Source organism: Plecotus auritus, assembly GCF_963455305.1.
Source record: "Plecotus auritus genome assembly, chromosome: 15".
In the NCBI taxonomy this organism is placed as follows: domain Eukaryota; kingdom Metazoa; phylum Chordata; class Mammalia; order Chiroptera; family Vespertilionidae; genus Plecotus; species Plecotus auritus.
The window spans coordinates 4959194-4986095 of record NC_137781.1 but is presented as its reverse complement, the minus strand read 5'-3'; the positions used below and the strand labels follow the sequence as shown (position 1 = coordinate 4986095).

Genomic DNA, 26902 nt, shown 5'->3' with positions numbered 1-26902 from the left:
TCAAAAAGTTTGCCCACCCCTGTTAAATCTATCCCAACTCCCTCTCTCCTACACCCCTGGCAAAACACGTTTTTTTAAATCGGAGATGCTGAGGACAGGCGAGAAGGGCTGAGGCGAGTTTTCCGACGCTGGAGAAGTACATTTCATTCATCCCGAATGGCGACCGCGGCCCTGGGAGCCGCCCGGCCTGTCCCCCCACCCCCCCCTCCCCCCCTCCCGTGTCATCTCGGGGCAGACGCTCTCCTCCACCACCCGCTTCCGCTTCTTGGGAGGGAGGGGCACCCTTTTGGTGCGGAAACTGGGGGCAAGGACGTTTCCTTGTTTTCTTTGTCAGGAGAAAACGGCGTGGCGTCAGCACAGAATTCTTACCGGCTTGCCAGGGGACTGCAGACTCAAGCAGTAAACACGGCGCAGTGTAAACGCTGGCGCATCCGGCCAACAGCCCCGGGTAAACAGTCCCAGCTGCTGGCCCGGCTGCCCACGTCTCGGGCCACCCTGGGCTCCCACCATCCTGGTTGTCACTGGGATGCATGTGCCAATGACAAGAGAGAAACTGATGTAACCACGGTGGCTGAGATCAAGTCCTGAGTCCAGGCTCACTCCCGAGTCCTTGTGCTCCACGTGGATGGAGGTGTGATTTAAATGGGTGAACCAGCCCGGCGGGCGTGGCTCTGTGGTTGAGCCTTGACCTAGGAACCAGGAGGTCACGGTTCGATACCCGGTCAGGGCACAGGCCTGGGCTCGATCCCCAGTGGGGGGCGTGCAGGAGGCAGCCGATCCGTGATTCTCTCTCCTCATGGATGTTTCTCTCTTCCTTCTCCCTCTCCTTTCCTCTCAAAAATAAACCAGTTGAAAATAAGAAACTTGTGAACCACATTGAAAAGCAAAGAGCGGCCGAAACCTGTTTGGCTCGGTGGATAGAGCGTCGGCCTGCGGACTGAAAGGTCCCGGGTTCGATTCCGGTCAAGGGCATGTACCTTGGTTGTGGGCACATCCCCAGTGGGGAATGTGCAGGAGGCAGCTGATCGATGTTGCTCTCTCATCGATGTTTCTAACTCTCTATCCCTCCCCTTCCTCTCTGTGAAATATCAATAAAATATATTTAAAAAAAAAAAAAGCAAAGAGCGTGCTCTGGGCAGTGTGGCTCAGTTGGTTGAGCGTCGCCGGTTCGATTCCTGGTCGGGGCACATCCCGGGGCTGCGGGCTCATCCCCGGTCAGGATGCCTATAGACCACAGGAGCTGTGTCTATAATTCGCCTTGACTCTATTCCAAGGACCCGTGCCATGGAATGCTCTAGAAAGTGGCCCGGGACGACCTTGACATACGGCTTCCCTCCCTCTCACGCTAACAGCTCTGTTTCCACAGGAAGCATAAAGTACAAGGCCGTGCGCAGGAATGCACGCCAAGTGAGCACAGAAGAAAGAAGCGCGTTCGCAGAATGATGAAGAAACCACACTTCTTGCGAATGCTTGGCCCCGTGAAGCCACCCTCTTGGGGACGAGAGGCGGAATTGAAAAGACCCGGGCGGAGGGTCGAGGGCAGTACCAAGGGGACTTCTGATCTAGGCCCCTCGAGAGCGGCCTTGGCTCCTGGGCGGCACGTGGGAATGGGGCAGGGGGAGGGGGAGGCCAGGCCAGGCCCGAGGGCGGCTCTGGGCACCAGCTCCTGAGCGAAAGTCCGTAAACACTCCCCTGGCAAGGACAGGAGAGCCCCTCCGTAAAGAAGCAGTCCCCACACCCAACTCAGGAAGCTGGCTGCCCTGTGGATGCTGACTCAGCATCCTGAGCTCAAGTCAACCTGCCCCGAGAGGCCCTCCCTCCCTTGCATGCCCTGAGGAGGCCTGGGCGGGGCGCCGTGCTGCTGACAGGATGCAAAAATAAGGACATTGCACCTGGCTGGCGTGGCTCCGTGGTTGAGCGTCCACCGAGGAACCAGGAGGTTGAGGTTCCATTCCCGGTCAGGGCACATGCCCGGGTTGCAGGCTCCATCCCCAGTGTGGGGCGTGCAGGAGGCAGCCGATCCATGATTCTTTCTCACCGTGGATGTTTCTCTCTCTCTCTCCCTCTCCCTTCCTTTCCGAAATCAATAAAATATATATATATATATTAAAAAGGGTGCTGAATGCCCTGCTCCAAGAGAACCAGAATGTTGCTTATTTAATCGGACCCGACTCAGCAGCCACTGTTTGCCACGCAGCCGTGGCGCCATGCTTGGGGACATAAGCCATGGCGATTGTCTCCTGGGCCAGCAGGGGCTGAGGTGGGCAGGCTCTGGTCTCGGGTTGTGTGTGCGCCCCCCCGCTCTGCCGTCTAGCACCTGGGTGATGACAGCATCCGTGCCACCTAAGGCCCCCCCGCCGCCCCATTGGTAAGATGAGACTGACACCACCTCCCGGGGTGGAGGATTCAATGAATCATGCCAGGGAAGCACTTCTCAGGTAGTAAGCCCCGAACAGATCTTCTCTATCGCTACAGTTATTTCGAGTGAGTCCAGAGAGAGAGAGACGAGAACGCTAAACAGAAAGTATTTGTTAAGCAAACACTGCGCCAAGCATGTGAGGGTCTCACACGGAGGGCAGTGACCGTCGCGGACTCTCCCAGTGCTTTTATGACCATGACATCCGGGAAGCTGAAGACAGAAGGGCAAGTAACTGGGGGCTTCTCCTACGTTTCTTTCCTGTTTTAAAAAATATGTTTTTATTGATTTCAGAGAGGAAGGGAGAGGGAGAGAGGGATAGAAACATCAATGATGAGAGAGAATCATGGATCGGCTGCATCCAGCACGCCCCCCAACGGGGGATCCAGCCCACAACCTGGGCATGTGCCCTGACCGGGAATGGAACCGTGACCTCCTGGCTCCTAAGTCGATGCTCAACCACTGAGTCCACACCGGCCGGGCCTTATGGTCCTTTTGAGTGAGAGAAATATTGCCCTCAGATAACAGACATCCCAACACACTTACATCTCTCCCTTTCATGTGATATATCCATTTCACTCATTCTGAAACCAGTCCTATACGGGGCCAGTGAGAACTATAAGCTGAAGACCCTGTACGTGTTAAACCCTCCACGTTGTTCTCAGGACATCCAAGTCTTTCTGAATTTGCTTTAAAAGATGTGGAGCCCCGGCCGGTGTGGCTCAATGGTTGAGCATCGACCTAGGAACCAGGAGGTCACGTTTTGATTCTTGGTCAGGGCACGTGCCCGGGTTTGCAGACTCGATCCTCAGTGTGGGGGCGTGCAGGAGGCAGCCGATCCGTGATGCCCTCTCATCACTGATGTTTCTATCCGTCTCTCCCTTCCTCTCTGAGATCAGTACAAATATGTTTTAAGAAATCGTAAACGGGGTGGGAACGTGGGCCTGTGGGAGGTCAGAGAGCTGGGGTGAAAGTGCCCAGAATTCCGTGACGTCTGAGGTGCTCAGCTCCCAGCAGCAGGAATAAGCCGCATTGCTTCCTCCCGAGCTCAGGGCTGGCCTGGCCGAGAGGTACCTTCGGCCCCGGCTGGCACCTGTGCCGGTGGCTCGGGGACCCCAGCCCGGTGCTGGTGCCATCAGAGAGCCTTGGAGAAGCTCTTGGCCACCACACCGGGGCCCAGTCGAGACCCTGATACCGTGACCTAGTCAGCCAAGTGGGTGTGTGCCCCCAACGGTCCTAGTCAACTGCATTGCGCCTTGGCCCCCAGGGGGTTTGGGACGGCATTGACGGCACCACAGCGATCACCCAACAGTTTGCCCTTTGCCCTTTGCCCCTTGCCCCGCAGCTACTGTGAACGCATCCACCTGGAACGACGCCGACTGTGGCCTAAACACCAACACAGAAGCCGGCGGCCAGGTACGCACCGAGGAGGTGCCATTGTGTGCAGACAGTTCTCTGCTTTAAGTCTGGGCGTCCGCCCGGCTTGGGCTGGGCTGGCTCTGGAACACCTCGCTGGCAGACGGCTCACCGGGGCGGAAGGCAGCCTGGCACGTCGGAACAGAGAGGTGTGATAACAACAAGGGGGGCTTTGTTCTGCCGGATCTTCTGCAAAAGCCTGGCGCCCCGACGGGCGTGGGCGCTGAGCCAGGGGAGCGCGGGGGGGGGGGGGGGGGGGCGATGTGCGCACCTGGGCGGCCTCTGAGCCTCCCCACGCCGAGCGGGCGGGCTGGGGTCCGAGCACTCGTGCCCGCGGCCATCCCAGAGCAGGACCACCCGTGCCCTGCCCCTTCTTGGAGGGCAGTGTTCGTCCACCGAGGGAATGTGTGGACTTGTCATTCGTGACTGTGACGAGGGCTCCCCTCCGGCCAGAGGTCAGGACACCTGCTCTGCGGGACGGCAGACACCCCTGCACAGGGAAAATGGATTCTGTCCGGGCCGGTGCGGCTCAGTGGTTAAGCGTCGACCTATGACCTAGGGCCGTGGTCGGCAAACTGCGGCTCGCGAGCCACATGCGGCTCTTTGGCCCCTGGAGTGTGGCTCTTCCACAAAATACCACAGCCTGGGCGAGTCTATTTGGAAGAAGTGGCGTTAGAAGAAGTTTAAGTTTAAAAAATGTGGCTCTCCAAAGAAATGTCAATCGTTGTCCTGTTGATATTTGGCTCTGGTGACGAATGAGTTTGCCGACCCCTGGGCTAGGGGGTCAGGGTTCGATTCCCGGTCAGGGCACAGGCCCGGGTGGCGGGCTCCATCCCTAGTGGGGGGCGTGCAGGAGGCAGCCGATCCATGATTCTCTCTCGTCACTGATGTTTCTCCCTCTCTCTCCCTCTCCCTTCTCTAAAAAGATAAACTTTAAAAAATAAAAAAAGAACGGGTTGAAACAGACGTGGTTACTCTGCCACAAATTCCTCCGTCATCACACATTCCAGGGGGGACTCGGGGGGATGTGATCTGAGAGAGAATGCCCGCCATTGTGCAGAGGCAAAAACGTCTTTCTTCCCCGCTCCCCGCTCCTCACCCCAAGTGCGAAGGCGGGAAAGGGCACTGTGTTCCCGGGGTCCCCTCGGATCGGCCTTACCCTTCTCCGAGACGCCCATGTTCCACAGGAGCCGCCACGGAAGGACACAGCTCTTGGTCCACACTGGCTGCCTTCGGCGCTCACTGTCCTTTTTATTTTTAAATAAGTTTTTATTGATTTGAGAGAGAGAGAGAAACATCCATGATGACAGAGAACCATGGATCGGCTGCCTCCTGCACGCCCCACACTGGGGATCGAGCCTGCATCTGGCATGTACCCTGACCGGGAATCGAACCGGTGGACCTCCTGGGTTCGTAGGTTAAAGGTCAACCACTGCCGGGCAAAAAAGAAAATTTTCACACACACACACACACACACACACACACACACACACACACACAGAACGTATCTTGTTTCCTGACCCCCACGAGACACAGGTGTTCAGACTCCGCCTGGTGACCCACTTAGGAAGCCTTTCCTTTGTCTCGCAGAAGCGAGGGGACGAGCATGGTCTGTGGGGAGGAGAGGGGGAAGAGGAGGGAGAGGAGGAGGGGGAGGAGGAGGGGGAGGAGGAGGAAGAAGAGGAGGAGGAGGGGGAGGAGGAGGAGGAGGGAGAAGAGGAGGAGGAGGAGGAAGAGGAGGGAGAGGAGGAGGAGGAGGAGGAGGGGGAAGAGGAGGGAGAGGAGGAGGGAGAGGAGGAGAGGGAGGAGGAGGGAGAAGAGGAGGAGGAGGGGGAAGAGGAGGGAGAGGAGGAGGAGGAGGAGGGGGAAGAGGAGGGAGAGGAGGAGGGAGAGGAGGAGGGGGAGGAGGAGGGAGAAGAGGAGGAGGGGGAGGAGGAGGAGGAGGAGGAGGGAGAGGAGGAGGGAGAAGAGGAGGAGGAGGGAGGGGAGGAGGGAGAAGAGGAGGAGGAGGGAGGGGAGGAGGGAGAAGAGGAGGAGGAGGAGGGAGGGGAGGAGGAGGAAGAAGAGGGGGAGGAGGGGGAGGAGGAGGGAGAAGAGGAGGAGGAGGAAGAAGAGGGGGAGGAGGGGGAGGAGGAGGGAGAAGAGGAGGGGGAGGAAGAAGAGGAGGAGGAGGGAGAAGAGGAGGAGGAGGAGGAGGAGGGAGGGGAGGAGGAGGAAGAGGGGGAGGAGTGGGAGGAGGGGGAGGAGGAGGAGGAGGGGGAGGAGGAGGAGGAGTATGAGGAGGGGGAGGGAAAGGAGGGAGAGGGGGAGGAGGGGGAGGAGGAGGGAAAGGAGGAGGGGGTGGAGGAGGAGGAGGGAGAGGAGGAGGGAAAGGAGGAGGTGGAGGAGGAGGGGGAGGAGGGAGAGGAGGAGGAGGGACTGACAAGGTAGGTCTTAGAAGGCAGCCTCCCCGCCCACCGCCTCCCCACGCGTGGAAAGCTCCGTTGGCACCAGGAGGCGTTTTGCAGGCGGAAAACCTCCCCCCTGGAGCGCAGCTGCGGAGCCCACACTTCCGAGGGGAGGGAGGGGGGGAGGATCCGAGGCCCTCTTCCAGATGAACACCTCCATCGGGGTTCACGTTGCTCCGTGTCTCGGGACAGCGTGCCTCACTGTCTCCAGCACCGTGTCCCGGCCCGGCCTGCGGTGCTTTCAATGCTGACCTCGGGCCTGGTAGCAAAGACCATCGAATCCCAGGGGTACAGCTGCTCATCCTCAGACCAGCCACAGGAGGTTTAACTGAGGTCTGGGTGTGACGCCTCTCCGCAGGGACCTCTCCGTCCAGCTCTCTGGGTCTTCTCGTTCCGTTAGACACATTTCCCGGGGCGCCTTGGCTCCTGACTCCATCCGCCTGCCACTGGAACGGCACGGAAACCGGTCACCGGCGAAACGGGGTGGCCGGTACCCTCATCCGCCGGCCTGGCGGGGCCTGGAGGCGAGGACCGGGCTGTGGCTGACGGGGGGCGCTGCTTCCTTCCGCAGGGACCACGTGCAGCCCAACCACACCTTCCCACAGGCTTCCCCTGCGGACCTCCTGCTTGGGATCACATGGCCTTCCCCGGAGCGGAGGTCACATGACGCGTCATTTCCCAGCATGCTCTTGGCTTTCTCAGGACAGGAGGCGTTGGGATCACTGGTTTTCCTGAACGCCCTACATCGTGTCTCAGAGGCTCTTCTCTTCCTGCTCTCTCCTGAGCTGTTTTTTGTGGGGTTTTTTTAAATAAGTATCGTTTTATTGATTTTAGAGAAGGAGAGGGAGAGATAGAAACATCAATGATGACAAATCAATAAAAAATATATATGTTTTAAAAAGGGTCCACTGGCCCGGCCGGCCTGGCTCCGTGGTTGAGCGTCAACCTATGAACCCGGAGATCACGGTTCGATTCCCGGTCGGGGCACATGCCTGGGTTGCGGGCTTGATTCCCAGTGAGGGGCGTGCGGGAGGCAGCCGGTCCATGATTCTCTCTCATCATGGCTGTTTCTCTCTCTCTCCCCCTTCCTCTCTGACATCAATACAAATATATATATATATATATATATATATATATATATATATATATATATTTTTTTTTTTTTTTTTTTTTTTTAAAGGGGTCCAGTGTATTCTAAAGGCGGAGTGGGCAAGAACTGCTGATTGAATGTAAGCACCAGGGACCTTCTGGAACGAAGACCCTGCAACAGCCCGTCAGCTTCGAGAAACAGCTAATAACAATCACCGCCACCCTTTCCCACGGCGGCGGGCGCTGTGCCACACGCTGTACACGTGTGCCCGTGTGCCTACTTCATGCTGACCTCGCCTCGGGCCCGCCGGGGGCCGCCACCATGCCGCAGGCGGGAGGTGAAGGGGACAAACCCAAGGGCACACACTGGGGGGGCAGCAGCGCCGGGAGCTCCCACCGGAGCCCCTTCTTCCTTCCGCTCCGTGCCCGGCCTCCCCGGCGCCCTCGCCAGCATCCTTGCCTCCTCCGCTCCCTCCGCCGTTCGCAGGCAGGCCACGCAGACCTGGGTGTGGCCGCAAAGGGCTTCTCGGCCCAGCGCCTGCAGATTTATTTGTCCAAGGTGAAAACCTCTGGGGGTTCCCACTGGATCTCCAAACGCACGTTTATCTTGGCAGCCGGAGCCCATGGCAGAAGCAATGCTGCGACCAGACCAGCCGGTGAGGCCGGCCCCGGGGGCTCCGCCGGCCCCTCGCGCTGTGGCTCCGGGAACCCTTCCATTTCATCAGTGGCTCGGCCAAGGTGGGGCGCAGAGGCCGGGGCCACGGCCCAGGCACCGCTGGCTCGGCCCAGGCACAGCTGCTGGGTCCCGTTTGATTTTGTAACCATGGGGTCCGGGGGACAGGAGACCATAGAAAACATGGGAAGAGTTTGAAACCAAACAAGAGAGAAGCAGTGGGAACTGGGAGGAGGAAGTATTAAGTGGAATTGGCGTTTTCCAAAAAAAAAAAAGAAAGAAAGAAAAACCTCACCACAAACACTAATCGTTTTCATGGAATCGAACCGTGGGATACCGTGGGAAACGGGAAAGGCCGCGGGTAGGACAGACGGTGCCCTTCCGAGGACAGGACGGTCTGACAGCCCCGCAGGAGAGAGGACGAGAGACGCTTCTTGGGAGGATGGGCGGGGGGACGTGGAACTCGGGGGGGCGGGGGGGACGTGGAACTCGGGGGGGGGGGCGTTCTCCCAACAACTGGCAGACAGCACATCCTCACAGCTCAGGGCAGAGAATAAACAAAAGCCAGCGCTAAGTCATAGGAGAGAAAACCGCACACAGTAGGTCCTCGGGTGACGTCGGAGATGCGTTCCTACGGCGACGTAATGCGATTTTCGCGACGGCGAAACCCACCCACAGGAGCACCTACGTCACTCACGTGCAGCACAGACACAGCAGTGATCAAGTGACACAGTAAAAAAAATTAAAGGAAAAATAACAATTCCTGACCTTTAACTTGTGGTAAATAATAAAAAACATAAAGCACCTATGTACATACGTCAAAATGAATGACGGAACTTTTTTTTTATAACTAAATGGGAGATGGCGACGTAACCACGAAACGACGTCCATCGAGTCCACGTAACCCGAGGACGGCCTGTAATCAGATGCACGTTGGAAGGACACACTGAAGTTCCTGCTTATTCATTCACTCATTCACTCACTCATTCACTCTCACTCATTCATTCATTTCTATTCATTCACTCATTCACTCAACAATTCAATCATGCACTCATTTCTGGTCATTGAATCATTCGTCCATTCCATCCATCACCCATTCCTATTCATTGAGTCATTCATTCATTCACTCATGTGTCCATTCAATCATTCACTCATTCCATCACTCAGCCAGGCGTCACTCATTCACCAACAGTGGGGACTAAGTCTTCCAAGCCCTGGGCCGGGCGCCGAGGGACACGACACGCGGGGGAAGCCCGTGTCTGTGTGGCACAGAGTCCTCGGAGGCACAGGAGGCACCGGTGCCTCCAGGAGGACAAGCTCAGTGAGCCGGAGGGCGGGGCAGAGACGGAAGTGGGGTGGCCGTCCAAGCTGAGTCACGGGCACTGAGAAGGACAGGACGTTCCGACCGTCCCGCACGAGAGAGGACGAGAGAAGCGGACCTCGGTGGACAGAGGGCAGCATGAACTGGTCAGCGACAGCCCCAGCCAGACGGGGACGGGTGTCAGCGGTCCCTCTGCCGGGGCCTATGTCACACCGAGAAGACGAGTCACTGCATTCCGGCACCTAGCTCGCAGATCTGTTCGGAGGAGGGGCCAAGTACAACCTATAGAGACTAACGGGTGACATCCATGGCAGCCGTCATCATCAGCCAGATTTCAAAGGGCCTTAAAGTCCCCTTGGAAAGGATCGTTTTAAGGATTACGAAGATTGGTTGTTGTTTTTTTTCTAGAGAGTGGAAAGGTGGGGGAGAGTCGGAGAGAGTGAAACATCGATGTGAGAGACACTTCCATTGGCTGTCTCCCACACCAGCCCCAACCAGGGCCAGGGGCCGAGCCCGCAACCCAGGTACATGCCCTTGACCGGAATCGAACTTGGGACCTTTCGGTCCGCAGGCCAACGCTCTACCCACTGAGCCAAACCGGCCAGGGAAAGGATTATGAAGGTTTCACCAAAATCTCCGGCTTGTACGTGGCAGAGCCGGAGAGAAGGATGGAGATGAGACGCGACGAGGCCTCCAGGGGAAAAGGCCGGGTTTTGAACATGTGAATCCCGCCACGGGATACACCGCCCAGCCCTACGTTAAGCACATCAGGAGCGGTTCGCACCCGTCGGCGCCGCATGGTGACCTCCTCGGGAAGGGAGGTTTGGGCCATCGCTGACCTCACCCCTCTAGGGGGTCCCTGTGAACCTCGAAGTCTATTCCGATGCCCCAGGAATGGATCCATCGAAAGCCTATGAGAAGCCAGGTACACCTGGGGAGGGGAGGCAGGAAATGGCGGGTGGGGGTTGGGAGGGTGGGGGCGGAGGGGAGAGAAGGAGAAGGAAGAGGAGGCAGGGAGGGGAAGAAGGAAAATGTGTTTGTCCAGCAGCAAGGGCTGGTGGCGGCGTGGCTACGCGACCGGGAAGTAAAGCCTGCAGCTGCCAGGGCTCGCCCCGGTCACACCTCACCCGGGACGCGCGTGGAAAACCATCCGTGGGCACGAGAACCAACCAGCAAAAGCTCTGCCTCATGACAATCATCACGTTCACTCAGGGGGGGTCCCGCCCCTCGGGCACGGGTGGCCTAGAGGCTCAGAAACAAATGCGCCCCCAGATACGGTCCCCTGGGGGTCGCCCCGTGGTCCCTCCCCCAGGCTTAACATTTCCTATCTTCCTTATCAACCCCCTTGTCTGGATGCCTCCTGCCCTGAGAACTGGCAACGCTTTTCTGGCAAAACGAGCAGAAGGAAGTCCAAGGACCCGTTTCTACAAGGGAAGAGGCGGCGGAAAAGGCAGGAAGCAGCGAAAGGGACGCGGCGGCGCCTTCGGTGGTTGTTTTGACGCGGAACTTACCGACCGTGTCACATGGCTCGGCTTTGTGCACGCAGAAGTCTGTCCTGCAGAGAACACAGAGCGGCAGTCAGGTGCAGGCAGCCCTGGGCGGGGGGGGACGGGGGGAGGGAGGGGGGGGGGACACTGTCCACGCTGAGTCGTCCCGCCCACCGCGACGTCCTTGCTCCCCTTGTCATGGGAGACGATGAAGAGTCACATGACCGGCAGGGCGTGCCCATAGCAACGCATCTGCATTTCCGCGCGCAACCCCACCCACCCACCCACACGGAACCCCCCCCCCCTTTTCCAGCTAAACTCTTCCACGCGGGGCTGGAGGGCCTCCTTCCAACAGCTGAAAGCATTTGGGGAGAAACGTGTGCCAAGTCGCGGATCAGAAACAATGACCGGTCAATACCCTCCACCGACAGTGACTTCCCCAAGCGACTCCGCTCGGGCAGCCTCGGGGTGTAGATGCCGGGACCAGAAGGCAACCCGAAAGCCGTTTCTTTTCTTTAATGTTTCTATTTTTTTATGTCCGAGAGGAAGGGAGAGGGAGAGAGAGAGAGGAACAGCCACGATGAGAGAGAATCATGGATCTGCTGCCTCCTGCACGCCCCCTACTGGGGATGGAGCCCGCAACCTGGGCATGTGTCCCGACTGGGAATCGAACAGTGACCTCCTGGTGCATAGGTCGACGCTCCACCACTGAGCCACGTTGGACGGGCCAAAGTCATTCCTGAGCGTATTTCTTTAAAGCTCCCCTGGCCGCCCCCCCTCCCCCGCCAGGTAGGTGGCCGTGGACAAGAGTGAAGCTGCTCAAACCCTGACCCCACCCCCACCCTGCAGGTACAAGGGACTCATCCTGGCCTCTGGCTGCTCTTGGGGACAAAGGGCTCGGGGCCCGGGGAGAGACAGAGTCGCAGCCAACACCGAGCGAGGTGTGGACGCCTAGGTCCCAGTCCTCCGTGCGGGCCCCGCGGCCCCCGCCTTGGTCCACACGCAGGGGTGCTCTGGCGCCCCAGCCGAGGCCGCAGCTGCTGACAACCAGCGCCCGCGCTCCTGCTCGGCAGCTCCCGCTGGCCATGACGTCATCCGCGCTCCCATCGCCGCGCGGGCCGTCTGCAGGCTTGGGGGGCGGCCAGGGGAACACACTCCTGGGCTCGGGCTCAGCCCACGGAGGGGCAGGGAGGGGGGGACACAAACGAGAAGAAACCTCGCCTGGGTCGGCGGGCGTCGGTGCGGGGCCAGGACGGGGGCCTGCGTGGCCCGGGGGCCGGATCAGGCTGGGAGGAAGAAGCAGCTTCCCCCTCCCCGCGCAGCAGCGGCCTCACACCCAATTTCCGTGGGAAAACGTCAGCCCGTTGTTATCCCAACCCGGGGAATTGCAGCTCTCAGCGTCTAATTATTAAACAATGCCTCTCGGCCAAGTTGGCGGCCGCCCCCCACTCTCACACCGCCTCCCCGGCTGCTGGGAGGTCTTTAATTGAACATCTGCGAGGGCGTGGAGGACTGGCCGGGCCGGGCGGACACCGATCCTGTAGGCCCAGCAGCCCTGCAGGACTGGGCGGAGTCGGGGTGGCTCGGGTAGCTCGGGAGGTGCCAGCACCCAAGGGAGACAGAGAACGCCGGCCCTGGGCGGGCTGCAGGTCTCAGAGTCCTCGGCAGGCCTTGGCACAGGCCCTGCCTGCAGCGGAAGAAATCTTGCCCTGGCCCGTGTGGTTCAGTGGTTAGAGTGTCACAGCCTGTACACCGAAGGGTATCGGGTTCGATTCCCGGTCAAGGGGCACGTGCCTGGGTCGCAGATTTGACCCCCAGCCCCAGTCAGGGTGCGTGCGGGAGGCAACCAATCAATGTGTCTCTCTCACATCCATGTTTCTCTCTCTCTCTGTCTCTGCCCCCCCCCAACTTTCACCCTTCCACTCCCTCTAAAAATCAATGGGAAAAATACCCTCAGGTAAGGATTACAAAAAAGAAAAAGAAATCTTGCTTTTCTGACCTCTAGTCTCCCCCCTGCCCCAGCACCCCCACTCAGAACCACCCGCGTGCCATCAGCACCCCAGAAGGTGCTCAGGTGGAAAAGGACATTCCTAAACATGTTTAATTGCGGAAGAACACACCGCACACAAAACTTAGCATCTGGACCATTTTTTTTTTCTTGTTTTGTTACTCTTCGACCCAAGGATATTTCCCATTGATTTTTGGAGACGGTGGAAGGGAGGGGGAGAGAAAGAGAGAGAGAAACATCCATGTGAGAGAGACACCTTTTGGGTATCCACTCATCCACTGAGGGACACGGGGGCTCGCTTCCACATTTTTGCCGTCCTCCCCCACGGCACGGATGAGGGGACTGAGGCGCGCGCGGTGGCCAGCGGTCCGACGACCGAGCCCGAATTCCTAGCAAACGGCCCTCTTCAACTCTTCCACAGGAAACGGCTTTCTCCAAGCCCGTTTGGGGGTGCAGGCCGCCTCCCTCCCACGTTACCTGGTCACGAACACGGCAGCGTCCACGGGCGGGGTGTCGTCCTTGCCCCCGGGGACCTGGTTGTTGCCGAGGTAGCGGGCGCCTCCGTATTCCTCGTTCTGCCAGCGGCAGAAGCTCTCCAGGGACCGCTCTCCGTGGTGCCCAATGGACAGCTTGGCCTAAGAGAGATGTGGGGGGGGAGCGGGGTGGGGCGGGGGGAAGGAAGGAGGGGGCATTGAGAGAAGCCAAGGCCCAGGGAAAGCCGGCGATGGTGCTCAGGCTACAGTGCGAGGGGGACACAGCTGCCCGCGGCGGGGCGCCGTGCCAGACACGCTTCCCCGAATACAAGCCTAAGGCTGGAGGGTGGACGCAGGGAGGCGGACAGAAGCCACGGTGGGTCTCCGTGTACGTTCAGATGAAGACTACGCTGTCTGTTTCTTTTGGATCAATCCTCCCCCCGAGGGTATTTTTCCACTGATGTTTAGACAGCGGAAGGGATGGGGAGAGACAGAGAGAGAAACATCGATGTGAGGGACACGAGGTACGTGCTGCTCTTGACCGGACTGGAACCCGGGACCCTTCAGTCCTGCAGGCCGACGCTCCATCCACCACGCCCAACCGGCCAGGGCAAGACTGTGTTATTAAAGAAAAGTGTTCTTTGTCCGACCGGCGTGGCTCAGCGGCAGAGCATCAGCCCAGGAGCCAAGAGGTTGCCGGTTCGGTTCCTGGTCAGGGCACAGGCCCAGGTTGCGGGCTCAGTCCCCAGGAGGGGGCGTGCAGGAGGCAGCCGATCGGCGATGTTCCTCTCTCATCAGTGTTTCTATCTCTCTCTCCCTCTCCCTTCCTCTCTCTCTCAAAATCAGTAATCTCTGAGATCAATAAAAATACATTTTTTAAAAAAGGACAAGTGTTCGCCGAAACCGGTTTGGCTCAGTGGATAGAGTGTCAGCCTGCGGACTGAAGGGTCCCGGGTTCGATTCCGGTCAAGGGCTTGTACCTTGGTTGCAGGCACATCCCCAGTGGGAGGTGTGCGGAGGCAGCTGATCGATGTCTCTCTCTCATCGATGTTTCTAACTTTCTATCTCTCTCCCTTCCTCTCTGTAAAAAATCAATAAAATATATTTAAAAAAAAAAAAAAGGACAAGTGTTCTTTTTGGTGAACTGAACAGCATGCACCCACCAAGCGTCGGCCTCTCCCTGTCACCCTCCTGCCTGACCGTGGGAGTGTCCCACGGGGAGTGTCCCACGGGGAGTGTCCCACGGGGAGCACTCCATCAAAAGACCAGAGAGCGATGCTACAGGGACTCCGAATGTGGGCTGAAGCTCAGGGAGAGCGACAGAAGGGTGGCCGTGGTTCCGGAGACCTCGCCGCCACCACGCTCCGCACCGCTGAGACGTGCCGGGCGGGGGAGGGGGGCGCTCAGGCCCCTGCTCAGGGTTCCCTCCAGATTCTAACCAGGGGTCCTCAAACTTTTTAAACAGGGGGCCAGTTCACTGTCCCTCAGACCGTTGGAGGGCCGGACTATAGTTAAAAAAAAACACGATGAACAAATTCCTATGCGCACTGCGGGGCCCGGGACGCGTCGGCTGCTAAGCAGGACAGGCAGCGGCACCCGGCGGGCCGGATCCATGTCCTCGGCGGGCCGCATGTGGCCCACGGGCCGTAGTCTGAGGACCCCTGTGACTAAGCGGTCGGACGGAGGGCTGCACCCTGAGCTTCCAGTAACGGCACCGGCCCTCCTCCCCCCGGACATCCCCGGTCCCTGGCCCCGGGCACACTGATGCCACCTGCAGAGCCTGGGAGCGTGGGTAAGTCAGACAACCCCCTGGGCTCCTCAGGGCTTCCAGACCCGGCACATTCCCCGCGCAGGGTGCTGATGGGACTCACGGGGCGCTGTCGCAGCAGCACGAGCTTGGTGACCTGGATGTTCACCTTAATCCCCAGGGTCTGGTGCTGGAACATATTGTAAACCTATCGAGAGAGAAGAGGAAAGAAAGAGGTAAATCTAAACTTTTTTTTGAAAATAATCATGGTATCCCGCAACAGAGAAGAGATATTAGGTAAAAACTAAGGAAATCGGAGCCAATGGTGGACTCCAGTGAATAATGGACCAACACTGATCCATTAGTTATAACCAACGTACTAATGTAAGATGTTAGTAACCGTGAAACGTTACGGGAAACCTCTATGCGTTCAATCTTTCTATAAATCTAAAACATAAAATATAAAGATATACGCTATGAATTCATGAATTTATACAACATAAAATGTAAGTTCTATTCATTAAAAAACATATTACTTAAAAACTAATGGTTAGTCTGGCTGGTGTTGCTCAGTGATTGACCTTCGACCTATGAACCAGGAGGTCAGGGTTCGATTCCCGGTCAAGGGCACATGTCCGTGTTTCAGGCTCCATCCCCAGAAGGGGGCGTTGCAGGAGGCAGCCGATCCATGGTTCTCTCTCATCATTGGCGTTTCTCTCTCTCTCTCTCCCCCTTCCTCTCTGAAATCAATAAAAATATATTTTAAAAAAACACACAAAAACCCTCTTGGGCTGTGAACAGCTCCTCCCCAGGGGTCCCTGTCGGCCCCTCCCCGGCCGTGTCCCCACGTCACCCAGCCAGGACAGCGGCTGTGGGCCCGCCAGGCTGCCAAGGAAATGTGACAGCTGCAGCCGGGGCTCTGACCACTCGCCAGGGCGCAGCCAGCGCCGGACGCCCGAGACAGACTTTCCAGACGACGGGCCGCGCTGTTCCCTGCCCGACCAGGTGTCTCTCCAAACATCGCATGGACGCTGCCTCCAGACTTGTCCTGAGCAGGAATTTCCATGGGAAAAAACAGTCGGCAGACTCGGTTACATGTCTCCGCGCACCGCGGCTCTGTGTGTGGTGGCTGTTGTCCGATTTTCGTCTGGCGCGCCGGCTGCCAGCACGGTCCTGGGCGTCGGCCCCGCACTCTGCTGGGCCTTGTGGGAGGCAGCCGAATGTGGGACAGCTCCCGCCAGGGGGGCAAGCACGTGAGCGGTGGTCCGCTCCCCCACCTGCTCCCCTGGACGGGGCACACCGAGGGGAAATGCCTGCCGACAGACCTTATTTTTAAACATACATTTTTTATTGACGTCAGAGAAAGGGAGAGGCAGAGAGAGAGAATCGTGGATCGGCTGCCTCCTGCACGCCCCCCACTGGGGATCGAGCCTGTAACCCGGGCCTGTGCCCTGACCGGGAATCGAACCGTGACCTCCTGGTTCCTAGCTCGACGCTCCAGCACGGAGCCACACCAGCCGGGCCCAAGAGGGGTTTTCACAACAGCACTCCCTACCTGTGTGAATCAGGGCCTCCCCAGGGGCATCTGGGGACTGTGAGTGACTCTGCAATTGGGGCGCCATTCGGACCCCACACAGGAGGGTGTTTCCCTCCCACAGCGCCTCGTGGGGTCCCTGGAGCGGCAGCCCCAACATCACCTGGGCACTTGGAAGGGCACACGCTGGAGCTTGGGCCAGGCCCTATGGCTTGGAGACCCTGAGGTGGGCCCCGCCGGCTGCATTTAACCAGCCCCCTCCCTTCGCCCCCCCCCCCCCCCCCATCGAGGCCGCCGCCGGGTATGGGACCAGGGCGTGCTCACACGCCGTGCTGTCCTCTCTGGTCGCCAGAGAGAGGCCGCTTACCCGTTCCGCCTGGTCATTGAGTAAAATTGATGTCATTTCCCCCCCCCCCGCCCCCGCCCCACGGAACCTGCCTGGAACGCGTCAGCGTCTCGCGCTGCCGGTGGTTGTTAAGGAAGCTGAGAACAACTGAAGCTCTGTCCAGGGGCCCATTTTCCAACGGGGCTGCCCAGACCCGGGTCTGCTGGTGTCGGCTCCCCGGCCCGGCGGCGATCTGCTCTTTCAAATATCCCAGCTCCCGTGTCACCGCGCCCCGCCCCCAACTGGAGGAAAATCCAGTTACGTATGGAAACAGACACTATGCAACATGTGGAAAACCGTGGGAAGCCGGAAGCCGGGGTCACAGCACCCCCCACCCCTCTCTGCGCTGCCCGCTGAGGGACCCCAGGGATGGCTGGCAAGAGGCTTCTCCCTCTGCATGGACCTGGGCAGGTGAGTGGTTTGTTGGGGACACAGAGCTCAGGGCAGGCCTCCACGTCCCTGGAAAAGAGCCAGGCGGAGGGGTCTTTTAAAACACAAAATAGGCCCGGCGGCGTGGCTCCGTGGTTGAGCATCCACCGAGGAACCAGGAGGTCGAGGTTCAAATCCCAGTCGGGGCCCATGCCCGGGCTATAGGCTCGATCCCCAGTTGGGGGCGTGCAGGAGGCAGCCGATCCCTGATTCTCTCTCATCATGGATGTTTCTGTTTCTCTCCCTGTCCCTTCCTCTCTGAAATCAACAAAAACATGTATTTAAAAAAAAAGAGAAATTATAAAAGGAATATAAAAATAGGAGCTTTGTCTCATGACTACTTCAGTTGTTGTAATGAAGGTTTATTCCTTGCACGCGTGCCCCGGACAATTTTAAAAAAATAAATAAATAAATGAGATGAAATTATCCGCAGATGGAGGAGTCGGGAGCAGGGCCAGGCCCCCCAGCCCGGCGTCTGGGCTTCCTCTGGGTGGACTAGAGGCCGCAACCCGTCATTACCCAGCCACCGGGAAAGACAGAAATCCTTCCCAGAAACCGGGGCCACGCAGCGCAAGGAGTTAGCAAAAGCAACCCCACCTCCGGGTAAATCCCTGAAAGGAAACTCAGGCAGGGGCTCCGACAGGTTGTTCAGCCGTGGGCAAACTACGGCCCGCGGGCCGGATCCGGCCCGTTCGGCTGTTCTATCCGGTTCTCTTGCTCTCCCCTCCACTCCTTTACTTTGAATTTATGTTAGTTCACACAAACACTCCATCCATGCTTTTGTTCCGGCCCTCCGGTCCAGTTTAAGAACCCATTGTGGCCCTCGAGTCAAAAAGTTTGCCCACCCCTGGGTTATCTGCACGCCCGCATTCACCACAGCCTCCTTCACAACAGCCCGCAGGTGGGAGCGACCTGGGGCACATGCACGGGCGAGTGAGCGGACAACACGAGGTCCATGTGCACCAGGGAGTACCACAGGGTCTGAGAGAGGAAGGGGAGTCCGGGACACGCCACCACACGGAGTGGTGCTCTGTGTGCACATGGACCTGGAGGACACTGTGCTCAGTGAAAGAAGCCGGTCACAAAGGAAACTCATACAGCAAGACTCCACGCATCGGAGGTCCCCACTTCCCACCAGGCCTCGCTGCACACCGCAGGACCTGTTTTTTGTTGTTGTTGTTTTTATAGTTTTTGCTGTTGTTTAATATATTTTTATTGATTTCAGAGAGGAAGGGTGAGGGGGAGAGAAATAGAAACATCCATGATGAGAGAGGATCATGGATCGGCTGACTCCTGCACGCCTCCTACTGGGGATCGAACCCACAACCCGGGCATGCGCCCTGTCCAGGAATTGAACCGTGACCTCCTGGTTCATAGGTCGATGCTCAACCACTGAGCCACACCAAATCTATATTTAATTAGATTTGCATTAAATGTTGATCTCAATTCCTCCTACTAGACTGGACTCCTCTGAGCAGGGAGAGCAGGGATGGGGCTCACTGGGCTCTTAATCCCAGGGGAGGGGTCTCCCCCACACAGCAAGGGTCTTGGATGGCTTCCAAAAGGAGTGGTGGGCCGGGCCCACCCACCATGCAGACCCAGGCAGTCAAACAGCGCCGTCCACCGTGGCCACAGCCGCCGGCCCCCAGGGATCGCAGCTGTGTGGGCCCGCCTCCCCCTGAACGGAGGCGGAGATGAGGATGCCGGCTGCCTGGGTCGGGACCGCCAGGACTCACCATGTTCATGACGGTGAGGATGAACCTCTGTGCGGCCTCGGCCCCGTGGTACTGCACCATGTCCGCGTCGGCCACCACCAGCGTCTCCACCGTGTGCTCGTTGGTGAGCCGGATGGCGCTCCTCCGCTCCCGCCAGTCCGGCGACGGCCCGCCCTCCCTCGGCTTCTTCTTTTCTAGAAAACAAGGAAGGCGTGAGTGCGGTCCTCGGCAGCGGCGCGATTCCCAACCCCGCGCACGAAGCAGGCCTCCACGGGGCCTCCCTGCGAGAAAGGACCGTCTCCACCGGCCAGTGGAGGGGTCTGCACGGTCCCAGGGGAGCCGGAGCCCGCTCACAGGGGTGGGATGGGGCCGAAGCGAGATCGGTGATGCGGATCTAGCCAGGCTTTCTTTTCACTAAATATGTCTTTATTTTATTTTACTTTTTTTAAATATATATTTTATTGATTTTTCACAGAGAGGAAGGGAGAGGAATAGAGTTAGAAACATCGATGAGAGAGAAACATCGATCAGCTGCCTCCTGCACACCTCCTGCTGGGGACGTGCCCGCAACCAAGGTACACGCCCTTGACCGGAATCGAACCTGGGACCCTTGTGTCCGCAGGCCGATGCTCTATCCACTGAGCCAAACCAGCTAGGGCTAAATATGTCTTTATTGATTTCAGAAAGGAAGAGAGAGAGAAACATCAGTGATGAGAGAGAATCATCGATGGGCTGCCTCCTGCACGCCCCCTTCCAGGGATCGAGCTCACAACCCAGTCATGTGCCCTGACCGGGAATCGAACGGGTGACCTCCTGGTTCATAGGTGGATGCTCAGCCACTGAGCCATGCAGGCCGGGCCTGAAATCATTGGAAAGCTGTCCCCTGCCTGGAAACGGTGTGTTCCTGTGTCGCGTCCAGGTCGCCTGCCTTCGCTCAACCACAGAGATGGACTTTGCTAGGTCATCAGTTTCACTGCCTGGATTAGTCAAAGCTGAGTCACACCGGGCCGGCTCTAAGTGATGGGTTAGAGCAGGGGTGGGCAAACTTTTTGACTCGAGGGCCACAATGGGTTCTTAAACTGGACCGGAGGGCCGGAACAAAAGCATGGATGGAGTGTTTGTGTGAACTAATATAAATTCAAAGTGAAGGAGCGGAGGGGAGAGCAAGAGAACCAGATAGAACAGCCGGATCCGGCCCGGGGGCCGTAGTTTGCCCACAGCTGGGTTAGAGTTTGCACACACACACACACACACACACAGACTTACATAACATGCTCGGGCCCTCCCAAATTCTTTTCTGATCACTTTTTTTTCTTCAGCCAAAGCAAAGGGTCGGTTTGTAGAAAAACACCCTTTTTTTGCCTGGAAACAGTGGCTCCGCACGTTGGGAAGCGCTCCCAGCCGGGGGAACTTTCCGGCAGCTGCAGAAATCCAGCATCCTTGAAAGAGAATGGCCCTCTCTTTTCTTTTTCTTTTTTACCAAAAAGGAAAAAAAAAATAAGCTTTGCTCTCCAAGGATGAATGCTTTAAATAACTTTGCCCAAGGCCAAGTCGCTTTCATAAAAGACATCTTTTGCATGTAAATTCCTTACAAAAAAAGGTGAAAAATAAGAGTTTTGTGATTGGATTTTTTTTGTGGGGGTTTTTTTTTTTTTTTTTGGTGTTTTTCTTTTTTCTTTTTTTGTCTAGTTAAGATCCCAAATAAAGAACTGATCAATCTTGAAGTCCAAAATCAGTGCTTGCAATCAATGATTCTCTCTCATCATTGATGTTTCTATCTCAATCTCTTTCTCCCTTCCTCTCTGAAATCAATGAAAATATTTTTTTTAAAAATCAGTGCTTGCACTCGGCAGGAGGTATGACCCCTACCCCACCCTTGGGACTAGCAGGACCAGGGATAGCAAAGCCGAGCTGGCCCCCCTGCTGACCTTCCCACCCACGGTCAAGGCCACAGAAGTAGCAAGCAGCCAGGCCCTGCTGCCTGTGGGGGGAGGGGGGAGGCCAGCCATTCAGCCAGCAAATAGAGAACCAGCGTGGCAGGCGCTGCCACAGCACAGGGGACCATCTGGAACAGGGCTGGGGACCTTTCTCTGCCAAGAGCCATTTGAATGTTTATGACGTCATTTGTGGGCCATACAAAACGATCCCCTGAAAAATTAGCCTGCTAGCCCGGCCGGTGTGGCTCAATGGCTGGGCATCGACCTGTGAACCAGGAGGTCACGGTTCGATTCCCGGTCAGGGCACATGGCCCGGGTTGCAGAGGCTCGATCCCCAGGAGGGGGCGTGCAGGAGGCAGCCGATCCATGAGTCTCTCTCATCATGGATGTTTCTATCTCTCTGTCTTCCTTCCTCTCTGAAATCAATAAAAAAATATATTTAAAAAACATCAGCCTGCTCTATGTAGTCAAACATTTAATGAAGTCACCCCTCATGCCTTGGCAGGGCCTGACCAAATGATTTCTCAGGCTTCATATGGCCTGCGGGCCAGACCTTCCCCAACCCCGCCCCACAGTGAGCAGCTCTGGTTCGGCCCATGTCCTAGGTAGGCGGGTGGCTGATCTGCTCCTCCCACCTCCACCTCGGACCAATGAGAGAGATTTCTGAGCAAATGAGGTGGCAACAGGGCAGATCGAAGAAGAGATCCTCAATCTCATTTCAAGAAAGCAATAGAGACTCAGCTGAAGGGCAAATAAATGTTCAGGGGGCATAAAACAGCCCCTAAACTTAACCATACTTGCAGCCCAAGTTTTAGGAACCAGTCGAGCTGGTTCCACGCAGCCCGTTTTTCTGTGTTTTGCACGCCTCTGTCCATTCAAGCACAACGGAGGCTGCTTCTGTGTGTTTCCTTGGGGCTCAAAACCCTTCCTTTGTCGGTACGCACAACAACGTTCCAGGGATAAGAGCATTTCAGAAAAACAGGCTGATGTATCTGCCAGACGCAAGCAACGTCGTGTTCGACTCCTGGTTACATGACGCTTGTTACCAAAACCTTCTCTCGGTGGGAGTTCGCCGTTTATAGCAAATCACGGAGGCGTTCGGCTTCTCCGTAGTGAAGATCGGCCGGTCTCTCTGACTCTCGTGTTCTCTGTGGCTTTGGCCAACGGGGAGTCACAAAAGATTTGGCAAGTTGCTCTGCGCGGATGGAAATCTTCCCCCCGAGAATCCTTTAGCTATAAATGCACAACGTTTGTTTTCAGAGTAGATAATGCCGTTTTACTTAAGTTAGAACAAGTCTTTAGGAGGAGAGGAGCTTAAGTTTGTTCGGTGACAAATAACGTTCCCGTTTCGGAACTGAAAGAAGGCAATATGTGAATGTCTAAGTGCTAGATAACTTACGTATATAAAATACTGCAGGGAGTGCAGCCGCCGTGGCTCAGGGATTGAGCGTCGACCTATGAACCAGGAGGTCACGGTTCCATTCCCGGTCAGGGCACATGCCCGGGTTGCGGGCTCCATCCCCAGTGTGGGGCGTGCAGGAGACAGCCGATCCATGATTCTCTCTCATCATTGATGCTTCTCTCTCTCTCTCCCTCTCCCGTCCTCTCTGAGATCGATAAAAATGTATTTTTAACAAATAAATATTTAAAAAGGAACATCTGTGCTATTTCTCTGCGGACGTTCAAGTGTAAAACCTCCGTCTTCATTATGGGGAAGGGCACCGAGGAGGGGCATGAAGGGAGATTGGGGGGCAGGCATTTCCCTGGAGGGCATGAAAGGTGGACGCTCACGTCACTAGAACAGCCACGACCACTGAGAGAGAAAGGTCCCTCGATACAGAAAAGGGCTGTTTTTCAAACTCAGAGGCCAAGCCAACCAAGGCCCCTGACAGAAATGAATCCAGGGCCTCGGCCCCCGTGCGGCTCCAAACACTCAACACGGAAAACATGATTAACTGCTGCCCCAAACCCAGATGTGACTCAGAGGACCCCAGGCCCCCAGGACAGACCAGGCGTGATGCCCGAACGTGACGCCCAGACGCTCGGCCGGCCCCTGCCCACTGTCAGCCCCGCGCAGGGAAAGGTGCCCCCGAGTCAAAGCCGGGTGGTCCCCGACAGGCGTGGGAAGTCAGAAGACAGCCGGCTTGGTCGGGAATGCCCTAGAGCCGTGGTCGGCAAACTGCGGCTCGCGAGCCACATGCGGCTCTTTGGCCCCTTGAGTGTGGCTCTTCCACAAAATACCACGGCCTGGGCGAGTCTATGTTGAAGAAGTGGCGTTAGAAGAAGTTTAAGTTTAAAAAATGTGCCTCTCAAAAGAAATTTCAATCGTTGTACTGTTTATATTTGGCTCTGTGGACTGATGAGTTTGCCGACCACTGTTCTAGAGTTTATCTTCTGGGAGAAAGTGGTACTTCTTTAAATATTGACACCAGGAACACGTGTGATGGCTGCGAGGGCCAGGAGGCCAAGTCCAAGCTCCATAAGGGGTCCTGAGCTCTGGCCTCTTCAGTTCTGTCTCTAAATAACGCCCGTCTCGCCCGGCCGGCGTGGCTCGATGGTTGAGCGTTGACCTATGAACCAGGAGGTCAGGGTTCGATTCCTGGTCAGGGCACATGCCCAAGGTTGCGGGCTCGATCCCCAGTGTGGGGCGTGCAGGAGGCAGCCGATCCATGATTCTCTCTCATCATGGATGTTTCTCTCTCTTCCTCTCCCTTGCTCTCTGACATCAATCAAAATATCTTTTAAAATAACAATAATAAATAAATCAATAACGCCGTCTCCTTGGCGAGAAGCCAAGCCCCGTTTCGCCTCCCCCACCCCCGAGTGTCCCTGAGCATGGGGGGGTGGCATCGATGCCCATGGCGGGTGTGGGTGGGGTCTCCCTGTGTCCCCACCTGGGGGGGCTTTGGCCCTTTCCCGGCAGGTTCCCACCACGAAGGCCGTTCCAGTCCCTGCCCGCCACCGGTGGCGCCTGGTATCTTCTGCCCCACTGGGCGGGCTGTATGGGGCTTTTCCCCTCCGGCCCACCGTCCAGCTCCGTCCCAGCCCCGAGACACGGGACCAGATCCATGACTTGCTAATGGCCTGAGAAAGGTCTGGGCTGCGGGCAGACGATGCAACCCTATCCCTGTCGTGGCGAGCGAATTCCCCAGCTGGCTGTGCCGGAGACATCGCCCGCCGCCCGGAGGGGGCCCTGCGGGGCGAAGCGCTGCCTCCATGGCTGGAGAACGCCCAAGAACACTGGGCAGCAGACGTCCCCGCCGAGCCTCTTTTTTTTTTTTCTGGGCTTTTCCATGAGAAATGAGTGGACTGAGAAAGCCAGACCGTTTGCGGTGGAGAAAAAAAAAAAAAAAAAGCAACCCAAAAGGCATTGGCTTAGCAAGAGCCAACAGTCGCTGCAAACAGGGTGTCTGCTCCTTCCCCTCCTCCGCGTGTCGGACCCTCTGGCCCGAGCCCTCCTGCTGGGAGGGAGGCCGGGCAGGCTCCCCGGCCCGGGCCCACATTCCCTCCAGCTCTCCCCCTCGGAGGGAGCGGGAAGGGGGACGCCGCTGATTCAAAAATCAGACACTTCTGCGGGAACTGGCAGGGGCCGCGCGCTCCACCCCCGCCGGCCCTGGAACACGAAGTCAGCACCTCGGCCACCCGGCCTGGGGCCTGGCCCGTGCCTTCTGGGGACCACGATTCCTCTTCCTCCTCCTGCCTCAGGGCGGCCCGGCTGCCAGGAGCTTCCTCCAGCCACCTGGCTGGTCCCGGCAGCAGGCACTTTGAATAATCGGCTGCATTCTGGACCCGTCTGCCCACAGCTCCCAGACAGATTTTCCTGTGGAAGCTGGAGGCTGGCCCTGCTTCGAGTTATTCAAGTGGGGCGGGGGGGGGGGGGGGGGGGGGGGGGGCGGGGGGGGAGTGTTGCATAACAGCCCAGGAGAGGACTGGGAAAAGATAACACGCTTCGCGTCCAATTCCTCTGCTTGGGGGAACGGCAGTGGGAAAGGCAGTCACACTCACACACACACACACTCACACACACACACTCACACACACACACACACTCACACACACACACACACTCACACTCACACACACACTCACACACACACACTCACACACACACACTCACACACACACACACTCACACACACACTCATACACACTCACACACAAACTCACACACTCACACACAAACTCACACTCACACACACTCACACACACACTCACAAACTCACACTCACACACACACACACACAAACACACACTCATACACACTCTCACACACACACACTCACACACACACACTCACACACTCACACACAAACTCACACACACACACACTCACAAACTCACACTCACACACACACTCACACACACAAACTCACACACACACACTCATACACACACACACAAACTCACACACTCACACACAAACTCACACTCACACACACTCACACACACACTCACAAACTCACACTCACACACACACAAACACACACTCATACACACTCTCACACACACACTCACACACACTCACACACACACACTCACACACAAACTCACACACACACACACTCACAAACTCACACTCACAAACTCACACTCACACACACAAACTCACACACACACACTCACACACACAAACACACTCACACACACACTCACACACACACACACACTCATACACACTCACACACACACACTCACACTCACTCACACACACACACTCACACACAAACACACACACACACTCACAAACTCACACTCACACACACACTCACACAAACTCACACACACACACTCTCACACACACACACACACACACACTCACACACACACACACACACTCACACTCACACATGGTCACACATGCAAATTCTTGCATGAATTAGCAATATACAACCTCTGAGTAGTCACAGTATTTTCTAAACCAGCCGTGGGCAAACTACGGCCCGCGGGCCGGATCCGGCCCGTTCGGCTGTTCTATCCGGCCCGCGGAGCCGAAAGAGCGGAGGGTTCTCTTGCTCTCCCCTCCGCTCCTTTACTTTGAATTTATATTAGTTCACACAAACACTCCATCCACGCTTTTGTTCCGGCCCTCCGGTCCAGTTTAAGAACCCACTGTGGCCCTCGAGTCAAAAAGTTTGCCCACCCCTGTTAAACACTGACTACAGTAACTTGTTAATGCTATAAATGGACCAGACAATATTACAAAATAACTGCAATTATTTAAAAAGAACCATCAGAACAGAACTTCGATGGCAAAGGACCGTGATGCCTTCCTTTGAGGTTACCTATGTCGGACGTGTTCTAAACATGTAGGAGTCCTGGTGTGTGTGTGTGTGTGTGTGTGCGCGCGCGCGTGCGTGTGTGTGCGTGTGTGTGTGTGTGCGTGTGTGTGTGTGTGTTAATCCTCGCCAGAGGATATTTTTCCCATTGATTTTTAGAGAGAGTGGAAGGGAAGGGGGGAGAGACAGAGAGGGGGGGAAACATTGATGTGCGAGAGAAGCATCGATGTGAGAGAGAGACATCGATGGGTTTAGCTCCCACACTCGGATTAAACCTGAAACCCAGGTATGTGCCCTTAACCGGGAATCGAACCTGCGACCCTTTGGTGTGCGGGCCGACGCGCTCATCACTGAGGCACACTGCCCAGGGCAGGAGTCCTATGGTGACAGTGCCTCGTGGCAAAAAGCCGTTTTATTATTTGAGTCTCTGGCGCTACCATGACAGGTCCTGTCTACCAGGGTGGAGCAGGAGGAGACGAAATTCAGATTCTCACCAGAGACTATGAGAGGTGAAGACGCTACACCAGATCTGAAAGGAGACAGGCAAGT

General features: G+C 56.9%; 1 protein-coding gene across 1 annotated transcript in view; it reads right to left on the bottom strand.

The window, feature by feature from the left end:
- Positions 1-26902, bottom strand: part of ADAMTS17 (ADAM metallopeptidase with thrombospondin type 1 motif 17) — a gene marked incomplete at both ends in the record, with an annotated part of 100824 nt that overhangs the window by 63751 nt on the left and 10171 nt on the right. Inside the window, 4 exons of the mRNA XM_080651719.1 lie at positions 10874-10917; positions 13335-13492; positions 15202-15285; positions 19162-19334. Coding sequence (XP_080507845.1) covers positions 10874-10917; positions 13335-13492; positions 15202-15285; positions 19162-19334 — 459 coding nt within the window. The remainder of the gene's footprint in view (positions 1-10873; positions 10918-13334; positions 13493-15201; positions 15286-19161; positions 19335-26902) is intronic.